This window comes from Ammospiza nelsoni, chromosome 4 (genome assembly GCF_027579445.1).
Source record: "Ammospiza nelsoni isolate bAmmNel1 chromosome 4, bAmmNel1.pri, whole genome shotgun sequence".
Classification (NCBI taxonomy): domain Eukaryota; kingdom Metazoa; phylum Chordata; class Aves; order Passeriformes; family Passerellidae; genus Ammospiza; species Ammospiza nelsoni.
The window spans coordinates 18,362,937-18,384,752 of record NC_080636.1 but is presented as its reverse complement, the minus strand read 5'-3'; the positions used below and the strand labels follow the sequence as shown (position 1 = coordinate 18,384,752).

Sequence of the window (21,816 nt, the reverse complement as noted above, 5' to 3'; positions counted from 1 at the left end):
CTCTCAGAGGGAAATGCAAAAGCCTGAGAGTGCATAGGTACCCAAAGGCACACAGCCCTGGTCTGTACACACTTTGCTAAGACACTTGAGTCAATCAGGCTCTCAGTGAACACCAGGCATGAGTCTGGATGCCCTCGTCCCTCCCTCCCTCCCTATTGCACAAAGGTGAGGATGCCTTCTGACTTCACACAGTCTTTAAAATAATTGACTAACAACATTTCACAGTTTCAAAACAATATTTATGACACTAAACATTAAAGGAGATAAAACTGAACATTGCACTGATGGCCAAAGCTCCAATTTGAATCATCCCCATCTCAAGAGCACATTTCACAGCTGCATTTGTATCAGTTTCCTGGTCCTTCTGCAGCAGCTCCCTACTGGAACATAAATCATCATTGACTCTCTTGGGGCTTCTGATAACTTTAAAAACTTGGCTGTGAGCAACCTCATGGAGATTACCAACTCTCCCAATGCACAGTTGCTGTTATGTACTATCAATTTATAAATGGGATTAAATTTATAAACTAAGTTAATGTTTTTTAAAAAGCATTATTGACAAGTCAGAATGTTATAAAGCTTTTTGTAAAGAACTGTGATAATGTCTTCCATGTACTTATTTTCTTACTTCCCTACTACTCTTTGACCTTCCCTTCACCCAACCAGTAGAAAAACAACTGGAGAATGAACATACCTATCCAACTGAGCAATTACTACCTCCCTTTCTTTTTTAAAGAAACTCACAAAAAATAATTTACAGAGAAATCTGGCTAAGGAACAAGAAGTCAGAAAGGTATTTTTGGTCAAACCAGGTAAGATGGGGAATATCAGCAAGAAAAAACAAATTAATAAATACATCCATCACTTCCCTGAAGCCTGCTGGCTACAGCAAGGGTCATCCAGGGTTGAGCAGAGCAAACAGCAAGCCCTCCTGTAAATTGAACCTTAGATTTAAACAGCCCTTTACCTCCCTTTGATAAGCTAGACATCTCAAGGCTGTGCATCCCTCACATCAGGCCGTTGTCTCCCATGGCTCTATTCCCCTTTTGCTACATGCCCTGATGTACTTGTCATTTATAGAAATGTTCAGCTAATTTATTTAGCACTTGGGCAAAGACAGTGCCCAACTTAACACACATGCTAACAGCTTTGGTTAGTCTTACAGCACTCTTGGTGAATCACATGCTGATTTGAAAATAAAATGAGACCACCAGAAGCCACACCTCATGTGCACCCTACCCCTGACCAAATTCTGAGCAGTGGCCCCACACAGCTGGAGGCAATCCGTTTTCTTACACTCACATTTGGATATTCACATCTTTCAGCAGAGCTGGGACTGATCCATTTGCTTGTTTCCAATATAGAGTTAAGCTGAGGTGTTTTGAGCAAATTGAAAGAAACCATTGCCTTTCTGCAGCTGGCTGTCCTGCTGTCATTCAGCTGTCCAGTAGGACTGAGTTAAGCCTGGTTAACTTAATGGGGGAGCGGGACTCAGTTCAGCACTGAGACTCTTGCCATTTGCTATCAAATGCAGAAGGGAACCAGGAGCCAAGAATCTACTCAAGCCACTTGGCCTCCAGTGTGCCTCCTTCTGCCCATTACACTAAGTGACAAAATGAGTAATAAGGTGTGAGGCTCAACAAAGATCCTTGCTTGTGACAGAGCAATGAATAGATCAGGGAGATGAGAATAAGGGGATCAGCAGATTTAGGTCTAACACACCATTTCTCTCCATTTTGGTGTCCAAACTGATCATTATCAGATGCACAGAGGCAGCCCAAGGCCTTTCAAGTCTACAGTTTTTACTCAGATTAATCTAACCTAAACATATTCAGTATTGCCTTTCTCCCACCCCGAGGAAAATAGCCCAATTTCTGCCTAATTGAAAATTCTTTATGATGCAAAAAAACAAAATTGCTGAGCAAATTTTGTCAAGATGAGAAAGTTGCTGCTGTTGAGCTCGAGCTTAACCCTTTTTCTGCTGCAGGACTTCATCTGTGAAACACATACTCCAGTGATCCAAAAAATGCCTCCTCAGAGGCCACCAAGCAGAGGGAAAAAGGAATAGGAACAGATGATTACTACTTCCAGAACAACATAAGAAATGCACTGCACAGATGTTCAGTCTAAAGAATCACAATTGGTACAATTTTAGGACCTGACTTGTAACCCTTAAAAATCAAGAGCCCCAGTGTTTCCAAAGGTGCTGGCGTGCTTTATGCCAATTCAGCCACTTTATTCTCATGTCCCACATGCATTTGTACCCTAAAACACAGTTTGTTTTCCAGGAGAGAAGATGGAGGGCCACACAGGTTAGCTTGGCCCCAAGGGTAAGACCACACAGCTCACTTCTTCTGGAGTGGCTGTTTTGCAGTAATCAACCTGTGACTTGCTGAAAGGGGAAATCCTGCGCACTGTGAGCACAGCAGCACCAACAGCTGCTGCTTCTCATGGGGATTGTACAGACAGTGCAAAGGAAAATTAAACTGTGGATTTATAACACAGTGAGGAGTTTTGAAAGGAAAACTGGAACAAACCCTGTGTGGTCTAGGCTCTGCCTCAGTGTCATCCCAATATTTTCTTTGTAATGGGCAACACAGTCATTCACTTTGCTTCACTACACACAAGAGAACAGACCAGAGCCTTTTCATAAACTCCATTCCCCATTATCCAGCCAAATGGAACATATTGATTCAAAAAAAGACAGAATCATAACACATAAAAGTTTTGACCCTTTGTTCTTTCATTTCTCTCAGCAAAACACAATTGCAAAACAGCATGTTCAAGGGAACAACTTTCAACAGAACAAGTGCAACCTGGCTCCCTTTTGTTTCCCATCCTCTATTCTGAATGTTCTCATGACAAAGACTGTTTCACTATTTTGTTACATAAATTGAAGCAAATCCATCAGCTTCTCAAAGTTCTGGGGTGGCTACTGTATATTTGGACTTTCAAAGTTAATGTTGGATTTCATTCCATTTCTTTGAATTATTTCTAGTTAACTTGAATTTATCACGTAGTCCACAAAAGAATCCAGCTTTGATGGGAAGATGCCAGGAGACAAGAAATCCACCAAACTGCACCTCTTACAATTACTTCTCAGTTTATAATCACATTTTAAAGCAGTCAGCAGATTTACTCCAGAGATTTCAGGTGTCTAAATTGACCCTTGAAGCACTGTCAATTAACAATATACACATGCAAAAGTATAGATCAAGCTAAAGATGATTCAAAAGTGTCCAAAACCCAAATCCAATAGCAATAAAAACTGCTGTATGAAGTCCACCCTTTGAACAAGACTTTAGATTTACCAATATCCCATAAGTCCTCAAAAAATTTGGCTTGGCACATATTATCAATGGACAGAACGCTCTTCAAACTGAAGGATCATTAAAACAAAAATTCTCCTTCCTTTCCTGGCAAAACCTAATGTTTGTGGTCACATTAATGTTTACCTGTGGTAGACAAATCTTCAAAAGAAAAATGATACTTTAATCTGCCATTCAGTCTGACTAATGCTTTATTTAGAAGAGCCTATTTTACAACCAATTACAGCACATCCTACCTAATTACCTGGGAGTTGCTCTACAACAAAATACAATTCTATTACTAGAAATAATAGGCTTGGCTTTGGTTTGTGGATTACAGCAGCTGCAGCCAAGAGATGTCATAAATTATGTACCAGCAACTAAATAAAAACCTATCAAGAATTCAAAGTGCATAACAAAAATGAGGACAAAAAGTTAATGCTGGCATCCCCACTGTTCTTACACTGAGCGGTTCAGTGCAAACAAGACCAATGTTATCTTTCTGTACAGGTAATGAAGTGACTTGGGTGTCTAAGCAGTTTCTAAAGAATTGAATTTCCCCTGCTAATGATTTCAGCATTTCACACTGATTTTTGCATTCAGATAAATAAGGTAACTATTCTAAACAATTCACCATAGAAGAGTCTATTTTATATTGTGAGAGCAGCAGAAAGGAACTTCCAGAAAACAGATAATCCCAGTTCTGCAAATGGAATGAAAAAAATAATAACAAAAATAATAATAATAAATAAATCTGTGTCACTTCACTGAGGAAAGAGCTCAGCAATGTGAAGCCAGTCCAATGGAGGGTCATTAAGATGCTGGGAACTGGAGCACGCAATGTACGAGGAAAGGCTGAGGGAGCTGGGTTAGGTCATTCTAGGAAATGAGGCTAATGGAGAATCTCATTTCACTCAGCATCTAAAGAGAAGTTTTAAATAAGACAGGGTCAGAGTAGACAGTGAAAAGGCAATAGATGGCAAGCACAAGCTGCAGGATGGGAAATGCCAGCTGACATAACCCATCACAATGACAGCAGCAAAGCATTGCCCAGTAAAGCTGTGAGATTTCTGACCTGGACATTTTTCAGATCTAGTGACCTGATTAACTTCTGCAGCCATTCCTGCTTTGAGCAGGGGTAGTACTTGATTTCCATTGTGCTTCCTTGCAACTAAATCATGCTCTGCATGAATGCAATACAGTAGAAACTTGCCAGCAAAGCAGAGATGTAAGTGACCAACTGCATATCAGAAAACTTACATGCTATTCCCAGCCCAAACAAACATGCTAAAGAAAAATTAAATAATGATCTTTATTATAATAACAGCACTATGTATCTATTCCAAACATGAATAAAAAAAAAAAAACCCAAAACATAAGAATTCAAGTATCTGGATATACCAAGACTTCCAGTTAGCATGGAAATCAAATATAATTTTATATTTAAATATTCACTCGTATTTATTTATTGATGTACCTTACAAATGTTTACAAGGCTTTTGAGAAGCCAGGTTCTATTATCACTTTGAAGATCTTGGAACTCCAACCCTGCTTTTCTCATATCTGGGCACATTAAGAGAGCTCCTCTAACCAGACCTGAAAAGGTAATGCTATGATAGGTCATGGTGTTTTATGAAGTATATTTGTAACATACTTTTCTGGTCTTTGCATAATTAACTTTACTTCCTTCTTCAGTTTTATTTAAAGATGATTCTTGGATGCTTTCCACTCTGGAATACCAACAGATTCTTATATTCATCTGAGGCCACATGGAAAGCTGAGGTATGGGAGTTTTCACTCTAGGCTTCCACACTGTGCCAGAATATATTGCATTTTCACAGTGCAGAGGTTTAATCTTTTACTGGTGCATCCTCCCCACTAGCACTGAGAAATCTGAATTGTACTGAAAACTGCACCAAGAGCTTAAGTATTACGTACCTGAAATCATCATATTTACAAAACTCCATCCCATGTATATTTGGTTCCAAATATTTTTAAATGGAGATTAAAAAGTAAAATATTGTTATTTTTATAATTCTACCTGTCAGGTTGAAGAAAATTAAAATTAATGAAACCTGAAAGACCAGTATTTAGCATAGAAACTGCATAGAAGTAGGGTGAAGGGAGAGAAATCTCAAACTGTAGTCAGTGTACTTCAGAACAGCACAACTTGATTTCTACATTCTATCTCAAAGAGATATTGCAAAATTAGGGACTGGACAGCATATGGTAACAATTAAGATAAAACAATTATAAGTTTCCAAATTCTTGGAGGAGAGTAAAATTTTAAATAATTTTACATTGAAGTCTTCAGAACAGCCAACAATCCTAAGGAAAGATCAGCATTACAGAAAACTGTTCTAAATCACACAGAAAGCAGAACCATATATCCCCTTCCTGCCAGAAAGGAAAGCTTGGAAGCCAGACTATCAAAAGGCTGAATGACATAGATTTTTTTGAACCCAATTGTTAAGTTTCTTGATATTAAGAAAGCATGTTTTACCACATGTCTCTTTACTTGCTTCCCTAGTTTTGCCCAGGCATGGTTGTATTTCACCCTTACTATGATGCCTTTTTATCAAGGGGACTAATTTGAGCTGCATGCACACTCTTCAAGAAAAATAATATTCACTTGGTAGAGAAAGTACATACCAGATTTGAAAAAAAAATTTTTTTTACTCACACAGATGCTTTTCAACAAATAGGTGATAACAAGTACTGCCCCACTCCTGTCCAAAATGACAATTACAGATCCTCTGATAAAAAGTTGGGATAAAATGTATTCACAGGTCAGTGAAATACCTACAGTCTGTCAAAGCAACTGTGAGGAGAAAGCCCTGCCATCAGAAGGATATCAATTCTGGAACAGCCTCAAAAAAACAGGTTTTGAGTTGATATATTAGGCCAAAATACCAAAACTTACTTCACACCTCATCTAAAAAGCAGCTTCTCCATTCTAGACTGAAGCAATCAGGCCCAGAAGAGACAAACCAGTTCTGTGAGAGAGGGAGGATAACAGCTGGCCAAAAAAGGCCACTAGGAGAGAAAAATCAATGAGAAAGTACCCTTTTTGAAGGTTAGCTCAAGAATAGGTTTGAATATGTTGAAACATAGTAACTTGCTATTCCTGTTCTATATGCAAGAGAAGGAAAATACACCGAGGGAGAAATAAGGGGAGCAGGAGGGGACAAACTCAACTTATACATAAACCTCCCCAAAATATTTTTTTTAAATTAGCCTGAACAGAGATTCAATTGACTAATTGCCATATGATCAGTCATCTTTTCAATGAGAGGCTGCAAGGAGAGGCTCAGGAAAAGCCCTGAACTAGCATTCTGTATTTCAGAATGCCCCCCCACCTCAAAAAAAAATCAAGACATTTAAATCTTACTGTAAAATGTATTTCATTTTTGTCATCTACCTACACCCTCAAATTCCTCAGCATGCAAGATTATATTTACATTTTAGAAACTGGCCTGTATTGCTGTATTGAGTTTTAAATTTTCCCTATTCTTACCAAATTAAAGCAGAGAAAGCTGCCTAACAATACAATGATCTTAATAAATAAATTATGTGGGAAATATTGCCTTTGTTATTTTCACACTGAAAAATATATTCCACACTGCAGAGATAATGAGGGTATAAAACATTAACACTACATTTTTCTATACCATTCTGCATAATTAACCATGCAGCTGTTCATTCATTCAGTCCCAACAACCAAATTAATTTGCAATCAGTTCACAGTGGATGCTCTGGAGCAGGCTGCATGTGCTGCAGGAGCAAGTGAAGCTGCTCACATTTCACAGACCACATCAGTGCACAAGGTGCTCAACTCTAAGAGATGCAACAGGGGGTTGCAAAATGATATCTTCAAAGATCAGCTATGAAAAGACACTGTGCCATCAGCTGTCTCATAGGGGAAATATGGGTATTTTCAGATGAGTCTCATGGTGTGTCCATGCTCTTTGATGGACTCCTGTCCTTCTCAGGCTCAAGCCAAAACCTTTAAGGACCTAAACATTAAACATCCATAAACATCACAGCACCTTCCTTTTATTTGTGTTAATGCAGTATTACAGCCCCAGCCCTGATAGGAATCTTACAATCAGTTCTCCAAATTTCCTGTATTCCCAAGAAACAAAAGACCAAGTGAGGAAAGCAGAGTAAGGGCAGATTCTCAAAAAAGACCACAGAATGGGATGGTGGAATGAAGGTGGAACCAGCAGCATCACTGGCTGCTGGGTGGAATGCCACATGTACCTTATCACAAATTCCCTGGCGCCATGACTTCACCCTTTTCAGGTTTAAAAAAAATATCCTATCCCAGGTTTTATACCTCATTCATCATCATGAAAATGCAATGAGAAATGAAACTAGCTGCTTTGATTGTGGTTTCTCATTTATTTCATTTTGCAGAGTGGCAAAGGAAACATTGATATATATATAGATATATATAGAGAGAGAGACAGAGACAGAGAGAAAGAAGAAGAGATGGTGTCATTCCATCTGCCCCAGGTTATGGGCCCTGCACCTCCCTGCTATGCCAGCCTGCTGACAGTGGGAGTTGATGGATGATAATCCAGCAAAGCACCTCTGATTACCAAAAACCTGACAGCTCAACTGTTTTCATATGAACTTAGGACAGAGGAATCATGCCACAGTAAAAGCCCCAAGATTGCTGTTCTCACTTTGCTCACATAGAAGTGTGGATCATGGGCAAAACTTCCATATTTTATGCAGGGAGGGAGGGCAAAAGAAAATCACAAGCCCCATGGATGACTAATGCATAGAAAGACAGCATTTCCTGTTTCTCACCTTAAACCTGTCTGCTGAGGCTGGCAAGAAAGAGGATCATTTCTTGTAGGGGGGCTTTTTCAATAAAATACCATGACAAAATTGAGGAAACACCAGCAAAGCAACTTCTTTAAGCATCCTACTGCTACCAACCTGCATGGGTCTTGGGAAGGAAAGAACAGTTTTGTAACCATCAGTCTCAGCCAAACAGAGTCTACTTAAAATAGAAATCTGTGGTATAATTCCCACTAAGTCTGCTGCACTAGTTAAAGGAATCAGAAATTCGATTACTTAGGCTCAAGTTACTCAAACAAGAGAAAAGGATTCTTAAGCCATTTAAAATAAATGGCTATTCTTTCTCAATAAATTGACTCACTCATTTTGAGTTATATCTTGAAATTACTTAATTCATTTTCCAGAAGGAGGATTAAAGGGGGGGGGGGGGGGGAGGCAGGAATCAACCTGTAAAGCAGCAAAAGTCTCATGCTCCAAGATGTATTTAACATGTTCAGCAGCCATGCTGCAATCACCTTCAATAAGTACAAGTGTACTGCAAGAGCCCTTTCCTAACTACATAAATCACAGCTTTCTAACTGGATCTTAATTTGCATGTCATATATTCTCTATGTGATCACAAGCTAGTGCAGAAACATGTTAACATTCAAAGTCATCATCATTATTCCAAGTTGCTGAAGACATGGAAAAGTAGTTGTAACACAGCACTCTCATCTGCAACCAAGAGATATTTGTGAAGAAATTTGGACAGACTTATTTGGTAGCTTTTACTTGCTTGTAGGATATATTTTTTTCAGTTCAGACCTTCATAAATACTAAGACATCAAAATAATTTTTAAATGCTAATATGGCAACACAAACCAAAAAGTGCCAGCTTCAGCAAAATCCCATGCCTTTGAAAAGGAAAGCCTTTTAAAAGACATCTCTTTCAGAGGAGTCTACAGGTCACAACTCAGAGAACAGTCCCAAATATCCACAGTCAAATTTCATTCCTCTGTTGAAAGGCCAAAAGCTACAGCCAAAACATGGCAGGATGAGTGGAACACCAAGGCACCAACAAGGTTACTGCCAACCCACTGTGCTGGGCTTGGGCTCAGAAAGTCAATGGTGGGTCATGTGTCCCTTAGAGCACACATGGCAACAGCAGCACCCTCTGTGCTCCTGAATCAATTCCACTGCCCATTAAAAACATCAATAATCACCTCTTCAATTCCTTGCACATTCCAAGGTTTGTCAAGATATGTTTATTTAATTTCCTTTACCTTCTACATATTTTTCCTTCTGACACCCATAATAAAACATTGCTGAAATGCTGAAACCCACTACATCCACTTTTTAACTATGGTTTTACAGCACATTTTATATTTCCAAAATAAATTTAAAATAAAGATTTTCCTGCACAATTCAATTCATAATCGCACACTGCTGAGTATTAGCAAGACAATGCAAGTTGCAGCAAAGACAATGAAAGCCTTTGTAATACTATTACATGAATATGCAAATATGATCAAAGAGAGCATAAAAAAAAATCTGTTGTTCAGTAAGAAAAAGAAAATTCTAATTTTACAACTGCCTTTTCAACGCTGACCAAAACCTTTGCTCAGTGGAACAGGTGTAAATAAAGATATAATATGAGCACAAGAGAGCTGCCCAGGTATAATTAAGAACACTCTATTTTGATTGCAGAACTTGCATTACTCACGATGATGCATTAACTAGAGAAGGCACAGCTAGACATTAGATCCCAAGCTGAGTTCACTGGGCTAATAATTAGAAAGCCATTTCTTTTTAGTTTTTGACTTGGAAGGAGAAAATTTGATATGAAAATGACAGACTCAATAACTTCATCCCTTGGGGCCATTTCTACAAAGTCACTTTTCAAAGCAGAGCACAGTATAAGGCCATCTGGAAGTGCAAGTTGTTGCAGAATACAGTTGCTCATTTATTAAACAGTACTTCATACCAAAAATTTCACTGGGGCACTGAACTGTATATTGGGGGGTTTTGTTTTCCTTTTAAAATTAATTTCAGGAAACAGCTGAAATGAATTTCACCTACAAGTCCAAAGATTTTGGAAACAAATGTCCATATTCATTTTCACACATTCTGTGAGCCATCTGGAAATTTTACTTTCCTGAGCCGTATGCTGTTCACTCTATCCACCTTAAAAGAATCTCCTGCTCTTTGTAGTCTGGATTTTTACTTTAGTGTAGGCCTGCACTCTGTCAAATGTCCAAAGCCCCCTGCAGTCACTGTGCCCCAATCCCTCCTGATGGCCAGCAGGCTTGCACAAGTGAGCCTTGTCCTTGAATAGGTGTCTTGTTTGGGTGCAGACAGGAAGAGCTGTGCCACCACAGCCAGTATATTCCTGGCTCCTTGGGATTTGGCAAGCACGATGCTGCCTGGGAGGCTCTCCAGACGGTTCTCACCTCTACCTGCCACCACTGATCTAGACTTTCAACCTCCCACAGCTCTTCAACTTTCCTTCCCCCTCAGGCTGCTTTTGGAGTAAGGACTCCCAGAAATCTCAGCTGGGATATACAAAAATATTTAAGGAGGTGGGGAAGTTTCTTCATTCAGTATTTCTTTAGCAATAACATGGGGCAAAACAACCCAACATCTCTGAAAACAGGGCTACCTAGCATTCATCTAGGGCTACCAACATCTTGGGCTACCCAGCACTCAGCAGGCAAAGCTAAGAGGATCCAACAGTGCAGTTAACATCAAGTAATGTCATTTGTTTTGCTGTGGTGAAGCAGCAACAACATGGTGATGCCATTGGGAACAATGGCAATTACACAGCAAGCCACTTTAGCATTACTCTATCATTACAGCTTGATAATATGCAATAAAAACGTTATTAGCAATCATCTATTATTCATTGCTTAGATCAAGCTAAGAAAGGGAAGGCTGTATGTCTACCAGTAACAGGACTCTGAGCCAGTCTAAGCACAGGGTTGGAGGGTAATTCCATGGCCATAGAGTGCTGAGTCACCGCTGCATAACCTTCAGCAATATTACCATCTCCGTTGGTCCATGTATAAAATTGAATCATAATAATAATCTATATTTCCAATATTATTAGGAGTAATTAACTCAGATAAGTATTACCATTAATTTCATAGTGGTTACTAATTCAAAGTTAAACTATTTCATTGTAAAATTTAATACTTATATCTAAAGTTGCAGGCATTCAACAGATGCAAGGAGTTATCTGAAGTTGTAAAATATGTGCATCTACATATTTCTGCACAAATGGGTCCATAAAGCATATGCAAACACACACTCAACCTAAATGGTCAGTTGGTTTCAGCTCCTTCATATTGCAAATATGGTGGATAAATATGTGTGTGAACTCTGACACAAACAGCTCTAGTATGTAAAGTATCTTGTATGTATGCACAACTTGTTGCAGTAATTTTAGTATTTGAATTCTCAATTTTTTTCAGTATGCTAATGAGCTCTAACATGACAACCAACCTGTATCCCCAATATGTACCACAGTTTGGAAACTCTAAAAGTAGACCTGAAAACAATGCTCTGCTCCTTCTCAAAAAGTAATTTTAGTTTATATTCAGGAGGCAACCAATGTTGTCTATTTATTCCCCTACCTTATTTTGAGTAAAATAATTATACAATTTACACCTTGACAATTACTTAATAAGCAAATTAAGAAAGCATCAGAAGTAGCTGACTAAAGAAGCACAGTCTGGTATTTTTAACTGCATACTTCCATCAGCATTTTATCTTCACCAATTCAGTGCAACCAGACATGGCTGTTACAAGTAAAAACCCTGTTAATAATTTCATTAACAGTACTAGTTTCCCAATTTATTCAACAGTAAAAAATTCTAAAGTAATTCAAATTTAGGTCTCCCAAGCCTGTAACCTGACTTATGTGGGCAGGCATAAGTTACCTACACAAACTGACAATGCTCTGCAGAGGTACAAAAATGCGTCACCAAGATCCACCCACACATCATCTTCACACAGAGTTCCCCCACCTAGGCATGTACCTCTGACTGGTGTTTTTCACCATTTGATCACTCTTCAAAGTCTGACTGCAGCTCCAAAGTCACTAAGAACAAAAAAGGATCACTACATCATCTCTTCTCATTCTTTGTTCCACTAAACAAGGGGGAAAAAATTCTTTGAGTGTGTCATGGTTTAGGCCTGGCAAAGCCAGAGCCCCCATGAAAATACACTTTCCCTGGTGTCTGCTGTGAGATGCGACCAGGAATAAGCAAAGTAGGCTCCAGCTTAAACATAAAGAAAAGTTTATTAACTAAACTACACAAACAATTACTAAACTACACACAAAAGAAAAAGAAAAGAAAACACAAGGAAAATGAAAACCTCACAAAAAACACTCTCCTCCTCCTCCCCCCTAAATTCCCAATACAATACATCCTCCAAAATCACCAGTTCTGGGTCCAACACCACCCTTTAGATTGCTCAAACTTTCAGTTCCTCAAGAGGAGAGGGAGTCCTTCCGTGTGTCGTGGTGGCCTTTTCCGTCCTTGTTCCGGTGCTCTCACCACCGAACAGGGATCAGGGCTGCTTCCAGGGTTGTCTTTTTTTAAGGATGCTTTGTCCAGTTCCAGAAAAGCACAGTATCTCACCTTCTCACCTTTAGGACATCTGTCCCCCCCATATTTTATATACCCCCTGGGGCCGAGGGGTACCCACACTGAATCTTCTTTGGCTCTGGGACATTTCTCCCCCTGGACTCAGTCTCTGTATCACACGGAAACATGGCTCTGTCCATGGCTACACGAAAGAGTCCAGCATAAAATGCCACTCCATCTTCTCCATCTTTCCAACATCTCTCACTCTCTCTCTCTCTGGTCCAGACCTTCATCACTCATCTAGGAAGGGTTAATGTTCTGTAAGGTTTTCATTGTCCAAAAAGGGTTAAAAACTCCTCCAGGCGGCTGGACTCCTGGCTGCCCCCCCCCCCCCCCATCTCCTCAGCCGGGCTGCCTGCTGCCAGCACATGTTTACTAAATTTCAAGGTAACGGCCACAAACACAGGCTGCACTCTCTTGCACTCTCTCTCTCTGTCTGTCTGTCTCCAAGGGGGGGGGGGGGGGGGGGGGGGGGGGGGGAATGGCTGCCCGATGTCTCTTGGGGCTCCTCCACCCTTCCATCCTCCAAGGCCTCCTCACCCCCATCTCTGTCCAGGCCCAGGCCTACCACACGGCTGCCCCTCCCCCGCCCAGCGGCAGCGGCTGGACGGGGGGAGGGAGATCCAACCTCCGTCCCTCGAAGTCCCAAGAGAGCCTCCCAGGGCCGAAGCTCTGCTTTTAACCCCTGTGTGTTCTCGGAGGTGTGTCCAAAACCCACTGGCTATACCAGGCGCCAATATCAAAATCCAAACACCCATTGGTTTGACCACGGCATCCCAGAATTCCTACTTCTTCCTTGTCAAACCACCACAGAGTGATGGGAGAAAAGGAAAGAGATGAAGTGGATATATGTTTTAGAAGATGAAAGATGCAGTTTCAAGTAACAAAATAACTGTTAAACATCAAGGTAGGTTAATTTTTACTGACCAGAAAGAGAAATCAGGATATCAACATTAAAAAATTACCCTAGTCAGAATTGATCAGTTCATAAAACTAGTTTACTTTCACTTAGTGACTAAGTCACATAATGACTTAGATAATATGATTTCTGGTATTATCTAGCCAGGCAACATAGGAACAAAACACTGGGCCAATTCAGGAAATAACTGGAGAGGGTCTGTTACCACTAGGGCACAGAACCAGATTAATGGCATTTCTCTGCTAATAAAAAAAACCCTGTATCATTTTTCACACCTGTTTTATGGCATATTTGCTTGATACAAATAAGAATGCAAAAGAGAATTAAAAAAAATATTGAAAAATATATACATTATACATTCTAGGCAGGCTGCCAACATGAATACAACACCACAGTTCCATCAGCAAACATGGATGAAAAGTGGTGAAGCTCCAACCATTTTACACCGAAGTCCCTTGACTGTAAAGGGACTTCAGCTTCATTCAGTTATTTAGTACAAATACTGAGCTACATCTCAACAGGGAGGGCACTACTTGATACTTTTGCAATAGTTGGTCTGATTTGCACTTTTCCAGCAATTTGTAACTCTTCCAGTTTGACAACTGTCTCTACTTCGTCACAGAGGGCAGAGGTGGAGGAAGGAGGTGAGCCCAGAACATAGCCAGGCATGGATCACCCAGGTAGCACCCCCTGGCCCAAGAGCTCATCTTAAGCACTCACTTCCTTTCAGCTATTCCACCTTGGTTTTAGAAACCACAGAATCATGGAATGGTTTGGTTTGGGTTGGAAGGGACCTGAAAGACCATCTAGTTCCAACATTGCTGCCATGGGCAGGGAACCTCCCACTGGACCGGGCGACTCAGAACCCATCCAGCCGGTCTGGTCAGCAAGTCCCAGCCTCCCTCCCCATCCCTGGCTCAGCAGGTTCTGGCATCATCACATCCAGGAGTGAGCTCCCAAGGGCTCTCTTGACGAAGTGGACAGCCCAGGGCACCCTGATGCCCAGACCCTGGCTGGTCTGTGCCCTGTGAAATTGCAAGACATACCCAAGGAGAGTCCCCCGAGGTCCCATCCCTGCTGCTGCACTAAAGTGGAGCCATGGGCACCCAGCACATCCCGAAAGCCTGACACCACTGAGAGAGAGCCCTGGGGACATCTGTGCCCAGCCCTTGGGGCAGGACCTGACCTGTGCCAGTACCAAAGCATCTGGTACATCTGTTTCTTGTAAGTAAAAAGGCACAATTTCCAGATGATGCACGCTCGTATCAATTTTATTTGAATGCAGTTCACACCAGTTCTTTACACCAGCTGTCAGCAAGGTCTGGATGACCTTGTTTTAAGTGTTTATGTTCTCCAAAGAAAGAAACATTATCTGAAGCCTGGTTTATGTTTATTTTAAAAGACCAAAGAGTTTATTTTGAAGAATCCAACTGAAAATGCTTAAAAGGCTATGATAGATACTCTGAAGTATGAATTGGAAAACTTGAAATATATTGCATATGTTGTAAGGGCCACTGACAAATAACAGAAAAGCAATGTGTGCTTACGCAGTTGGGAGTATCCAAACTGTCATTTGGTTGTCTTATTTGCACAAGATGTTGGACAAAAATTAAAACAGAAACAAACGTGCAATAAATTTTGCATCTTTTAAGTTTAAAGGATAGTTACAAATAAACTGTCACAGCCCTAAAAAGGGCAGTCTCCATTTGATCTTACTCCCTTTCCTGAATAACTCCTTCTTATAACTAGAAATACCCTTATTCTGCATGGTCCACTGGCCCTGGCCAGACTGAGCAATATTCACACACTGGTATGACAACAAGTTGTTACAGAAGCACTGTCACTGAGAAACTCCACACAGCTAAAACAAGGCCACCTCTTTCAAAATAAGTAACAATGCTGTTTTGCAGCATGTCCTGGAAACAGACTTTTCCCACTCCCTATTCCCCTACCCAGTCCTTTTCTTGGATTATCTCTGTAAAGGTCCTTACACTCACAGCTGAAGGTCGAGTCCCCAAACAAGCTCTTGGGGCAGCATGAAGTTTGTACGTACCTAAACCATGAGGTTTTAGATAAACTATTTGTTTCTAGACCAAAAGCTTATGATCTACATTTGAATTTAACTCTCCTGTCCTTTCTACTGCTAGAGATAACCAGCAAAACCAGCAGAGCAAATACTGGTGTAGTATCACATTTATTGATAACAGTGAAATACTTTAGCTTTTCAAATGTACCTGAGGGGTCCATAAAATATTTGTTGTGGAAAATTTTGTGCAATCTGTGCACACACAGGCAACAAGCATATTGGCATCTTAATTCACAAGTATTATGGGAATAAGAATCAGTTTAGAAATTTATTTGGATTACTATTTATTCCCAGGTGTCATAAAACACAATATAACCTTCACTGCTGGTATACTTCATCCAGACAATCCTAACTACTTCCAAAGCAGGATTATTTACTAACCTCAGTACACTACTCAAGCAGCAAGAATTCCCAAAGGACACATCCCAACACAGTAAGCATTTCAAACTTGTTGAGTAAGTTTGATGCACAATTTCTAGGAAAAGGAAAAACATGGCAGCTTGCAAAGTAGCATCAAGAAGTTACCTTGTGTTCTCCATCATCCTTTGTTTCTACTGTTAAAACTCATTTCAAACTCTAATTCAACAACAGGAAATTCATCCAAGAAAGAGAAGGAGTAGGAGCTGATGACAATCTGGATAATCTTACCACAGTAGCATCAGTCAGCTACCAACTCAGCCCAGCAGCAGTCTGGAAAAGGAAGGGATGCATCTATTCCAAGAACGACAGGAGTGAAGATTATAGAAAAAGCAGAGGACTTACCTCCACAAAGAGCTCTCCAGAACTTTCCCCATGTCAGTATGATAATACTTGGTAAGGATCAGGATCACCTAAAAGAAAATTAGAATAAATAGATTTAAATATGTAAACTGATGTAGAAACAGAAACAGACATGGGCAGCATGATTTTGGGAAAAACAAAAGCGAGGCTTCTGAAAACCTGAGAAGTATTTGACCTCATTTTAACTCTTAGAGTTTTGCTTTTGAGCCTGGCTTTTTCATTTCTCTTTCTGGGAAGAGTGATTTCAGCACTTGAAATTTTCTGCAAACCTGGTGACTGTGAAAGATTGCCCATTTCACATAAACAGTGGAGTTGGAATTGTCACATAAATACCACCACCACCACCACCAGACAGTCCTCAAGGAATCTTTATGACTTTCTGATTAGGAAAAAACAACCTGGTTGCTTGTTTAAATTTAGGAGGCAACTCTACAGACACAAATTTTTTTCTAAATCCAAATGTTAAACAATGGTGATTAACTTTGATTATCCAGATTTAAAAAATCAGGGGGAAAAAGAGCTCTGGCCTTCCTCACAAAATCAGCAATGCAACTTTCATAGCTATCACTTTTCATTTCTTGAAGAATCACTTTTTCCCCTTCATGAACCAGCTCTGTGCTCAATAAACTACTCATCTGCATCAGCAACAGCCAACAAAACACACAAGCAAATTTTATCCACAAAACATCTTCATCCTTTGAAAACAGTCAGCAAGAAATATTTTCCATCTGCTCAACAAGTGACAAATTTACTGGTCAAATAACGTAAAGCTGTAGTCCACAAGCAGTGTATCAAGCTCAGTACTATGATTTATGTTTGGATCTTTTACAGGTTTCTTTCATTTGCTGCCAGTCCATATTTGTGGCTCTTAGAGCCACATGCCCATGGCAACCCCAGAGAGGCAGAACAGGCTGGTCCCCTGCACAGCTGGAGGCTTTCTTTAATGTGGGGTCAATACCAGTCTCAAACAGTTTGGGGCAAGCTGTTATTTACCTGGCACTGCTCTGACCACCAGATGAAATCTACAGCAAACAGCAACTGTAGGTGTTCACTTTGATTATTCAGATAATTAAATATGCCAATGATACATTTATGCTGCACTCCTTGTATGCGGGAGATTGTAAGAAAACAGAATTACAGACTGAAGATGTTATCACATGGAAATAATTCAGTGTTTTGCAGAACTGAGGTATAATACCAGTCTCACTCAAGGGTTAGCCAAACCTAATAAACTCACAACACATATTGAGATAAGCAAAAGTGGGAACAATCCATAATTCACAAGTATTATTCACTCCTATTCTCAAAAGAGCCACAACTTACCAGATCACTTTTTTGGGATTTGATTACTTATAAAAATAAAAGTTTTGGCATAAAAAAAGAAAAAAAAATAGGTTACTACAAGACTTACAAAGCAAAGGGAAAGAACCATTTTCTAAAGGAGATTGTATCTGTGGATGAGATTCCTGGCTACAGCCCAAGCATGTTCTACCAGGTCAGCTATTTATTGTATCATCAGTGTCTTAACTACAGCTTTTACTGGTGCTTGCAGTTAAGAAGAAAAAGAAAGAAATTTCACTACTGGGAGCATCTATCGGCTCCAATTATTAAGGAAAAAGTTTCAGAATGTGCCTTTCCGAACAAGTATAATCCCTCTTAAGTCACAAAAACTGATCTGGAATTTATTTTTTTTAAGAGATACAAGAATGCATACTTGGTACATGAAAACAAAAAAGAAAATACCTAAAAATACAAAAGATTATACTTTCTTTCCTTCCATTTATGCAGAAATGGAGGCTGAATCCTGAACTTGGTGAACCAACTTTCTTCATCCCTGTACATCCTAGAATTAGAAATTTTAAAATTCAGATAATTTTCAGCAATGTGTGTTGGAGCCATCCTGCCAGAGGCTAAGCCCAATGTTCCATTCCTGAATTAAACAGGTTAAAATCACACACAGAAAATCCTATGGTGTCATCTTCAGTTTTACCTGCTTTGAGCATAACCTGTATGGATGCATCAACAAAGAACCTTCCAGAAAAGCCATTTTTGTAGCTCAGCATCTGTCAGGAATGTTGAAGACTGCCAGGCTCCTGGTACTGCTGGCTAGCTGCAGTTCATCTGGGCATGCACACACCAAACCAGAAAGGCACTGCTGTTCCACACACCTCAACTGAATGGCTTTCAGGTAACTGCAAACTGCAGTGGGGAGCAGCCATAAGCAGTAAAACATCTTCTTGATGCTGCAGGATTGGTGCTTTAAACTGAGTCAGAGCTCTGAAAAAATATATGTCAATACTTTCCAATCTGACTGGTAAATTAATGTAAAAATTTAAATACCTTATTTTGCACTTTGGAAGTGGAGAGAATGACTTAGTAGGAAAAACAAAGCCATCAGAAGCTATCTCTGAACTCTCTAATAACATTAGCAGATTCCTGTCATGAATTAAGAAGAATGAAGCTGCTGAGGGGCTAACCATCATGTCAACTCTGCCAGTGGATTTCATCCCAGTATCTGAATAATGGAGGCCAGCTATTTAACAGATTTTACAGCACAGTCCTTTTGCATGAGGGCACCTTTTCAAGTGATCCTGAAAACAGGATCCAGGCTGACCATAATGGCAGTTTTTCTAAATTAATAGATAGATCCAAAGAACAGAAAGAATTATTTCACAGTGAAAGCATAAAGGTCTTCAGGATCTCTGGATTCTACCCATCATTTTTAAGAGCAGAAGCCTGTTTCACTAATTTCATTTTAATGAGACTCCATAATTACAAGGATTTTACAGGCTGGATTGAAGCCAGTGGTTCATACACATGGCTCTCTAGTGAAAGTGCTTGGGTGGCCTGTGGTGGGGAGAGACACAGCAGCAACTGAGCAGTGATCAAGGATATGATTCTTAACCACCTCATATTACCATCACTCATGGACAGCAACAACAAATTTAACTTTTTTCTCTTATTATTTTACAGCTAAATTAAATGTAGGCAATGAAGGAGAATTAAGATTTATCAGATTTTTTTACTTTAAGTTGAATTTATAGGATTATCTAGAAATCTCCAGTCCATTCAGACTTCCAGAGACTTGTGAATCCATTTTAAACCATTTAAACTTAAATTCACCCATATTTCTTTGAGTTCCCTCCCAGAGTATGACAATGGAGATGACAACAATGATTACTGTTGTGCTCTAGGGACCTGTGAATATCTGATGGTGCTTCTGGACAAAAATGCTGAAAGGGAAAAAAAGAAAGTGAAAACTTACAGCTTTTATCACAAAATTGATACTCTATAACCTGCTTCTTTACCAAAGCCTTTGGTAAAGGCCTCTCCATAAAGCCAGTATTTCTCTCTATGTGCCATGGTATGGTAGATAAATCCCTTATGAATTCCAAGAATCAAATGCAATGTGCTTTAGAAGTTAGTTTTCCATGGAAGAAATAACTAGCTTCAGTCAACTTCTCTGTGTTGGGCCTTCAGAAATTTCTCTACCTCATCCTCCCCCCTCCTTTTTTGGTGGGGAGAGGGACAGTAGGGTGCACAGATGGAATTTTGATTCTCCCACATCATTCCCCTGCTTCCATAACTTCGTTCCGCCTGTGTGAATTCTCAGTAGCCACAGCTCCAAACTGTTCTTCAAACAAAGGAGTTGAATAAGTTTTGATCCAAAATTCTTTCTGGATATAAAGCTGTCTTCAGGGGTGCACTGGGTTTTCAGTGAATGACAGACCAGAAAAACAAATGGAAAATTCCAGATATTATTACCGGTGAATAATGAAAGTTAGAATGATCTATGTTTATCCCCTCTCCTTTCCCGTTGCTCTCCTCTGAAAATGCTTTGCAGCAAGTCTGGGCTGAAAAGAGAACAACTTCACTTTACAAGACACAATGTGCTTTTAATCATTTCCTAATAAAATTTTGGCTTTAAGAAGCCCATTTTAATCCTCTGTTTTCATCACCATGCAAGCTAAGGGGGCTGAGAAGGGAAAAAGGAATGAATTCTAGATCAATCACCTTTCCTGGTGTTTATATTTTATCTTTCTGTGGAGGATTTGCTAAAGTCGTTTTCTTTTTGATAAACATCAACTTTTGGAAAACTATTTTATTTTTTCCCCATGCTCCCTCCATGATGCTTTTTTTTCATGGACCACTCTTAACAAAGATCTCTCTTTTTCTATCTACATGCAGATTGTTACAGATAAAGTTTTATTTGACCCCTGAAATTTTCGATTTTAGATTTTGGGATATTTTTAATCTATGTACAAGTTTCATAGCAAAAATCTCATACTTTCAAATGCACAATTATAAGTATGATTGCAAGTTTTTGTCTTTTCTCAAGTTTTTAGACAGTGAGAGCATGCTGTAAGTACTTCTGGGCAGCCAGAGCTACCAGGAAAATAAACTCCTCAGACAGATTCAAGTTTCTGCAAACTTTTTAGTATCTGCTTAATTTAATTCATGTGAATGAACCCACTGAAATCCAAAGAAGTGTTTATGAGAGGCACTTAATACCCTGTATGACTGGAACATAAGCTGCTGTTTTGCTCAAGAACAGAGCCTCACTCACCTTTTCAGCTATTTAACTATTCCACTGTACACCACAACTATTTTGGGGAGATCAAGAGGTTCTAGGAACATCCTATTAATTTTTCACTACCACCCCCTGTAATTCCAAAACTTTTTTGACACCTAATAATCAAAAATCTCCCTAACAAATTATAGGCAGCCACCTACTGCTCCAATCCCTCAAGCTATTTCCACTTTTGCAGCAGCAGGCTCTTCAATCATCATGCTAAGAGCAGTGTTAATTTTCACATCTCTTATTTAAAACAAAGACTCTTAAGAGAAAACTAAAATTCAGGAAATTATTAATATGAAGGTACATTACTACAAGGCTATTATATGGACTAACATACTACTCTTAATAACTACATCATAATTTGATTATGCTAGGAAAACTAAACAGAAAAAGGGCATTTAGGTTGACTCTATTGCAGCACTATGATAAAAGGTAAAAAAGCAAACATTTAAACCATTATTTGAGCTATTAAGAATTCACTGTATAAGTTTCTACTCCTCTCTGGTAATAAAGTTCATAAAAGCAATACATGATTTAATATGAAATACTGAAAGAGTTAGATTTCTATTTGTTCCAACTAAATTGTATTGGGAGACGAGAGGACTTACTGTGTATGAAGTCATTGACTATACCAGTGCACTTCTATTAAATATTAGTAATAATTCCATACAGTGAATTAACTCATAATTCAAAGTAAGACACAA

General features: G+C 39.4%; 1 protein-coding gene across 1 annotated transcript in view; it reads right to left on the bottom strand.

Moving 5' to 3' along the window:
* Positions 1-21,816, bottom strand: part of SORCS2 (sortilin related VPS10 domain containing receptor 2) — a 536,229-nt gene that overhangs the window by 345,455 nt on the left and 168,958 nt on the right. Inside the window, exon 3 of the mRNA XM_059470167.1 lies at positions 16,516-16,583. Coding sequence (XP_059326150.1) covers positions 16,516-16,583 — 68 coding nt within the window. The remainder of the gene's footprint in view (positions 1-16,515; positions 16,584-21,816) is intronic.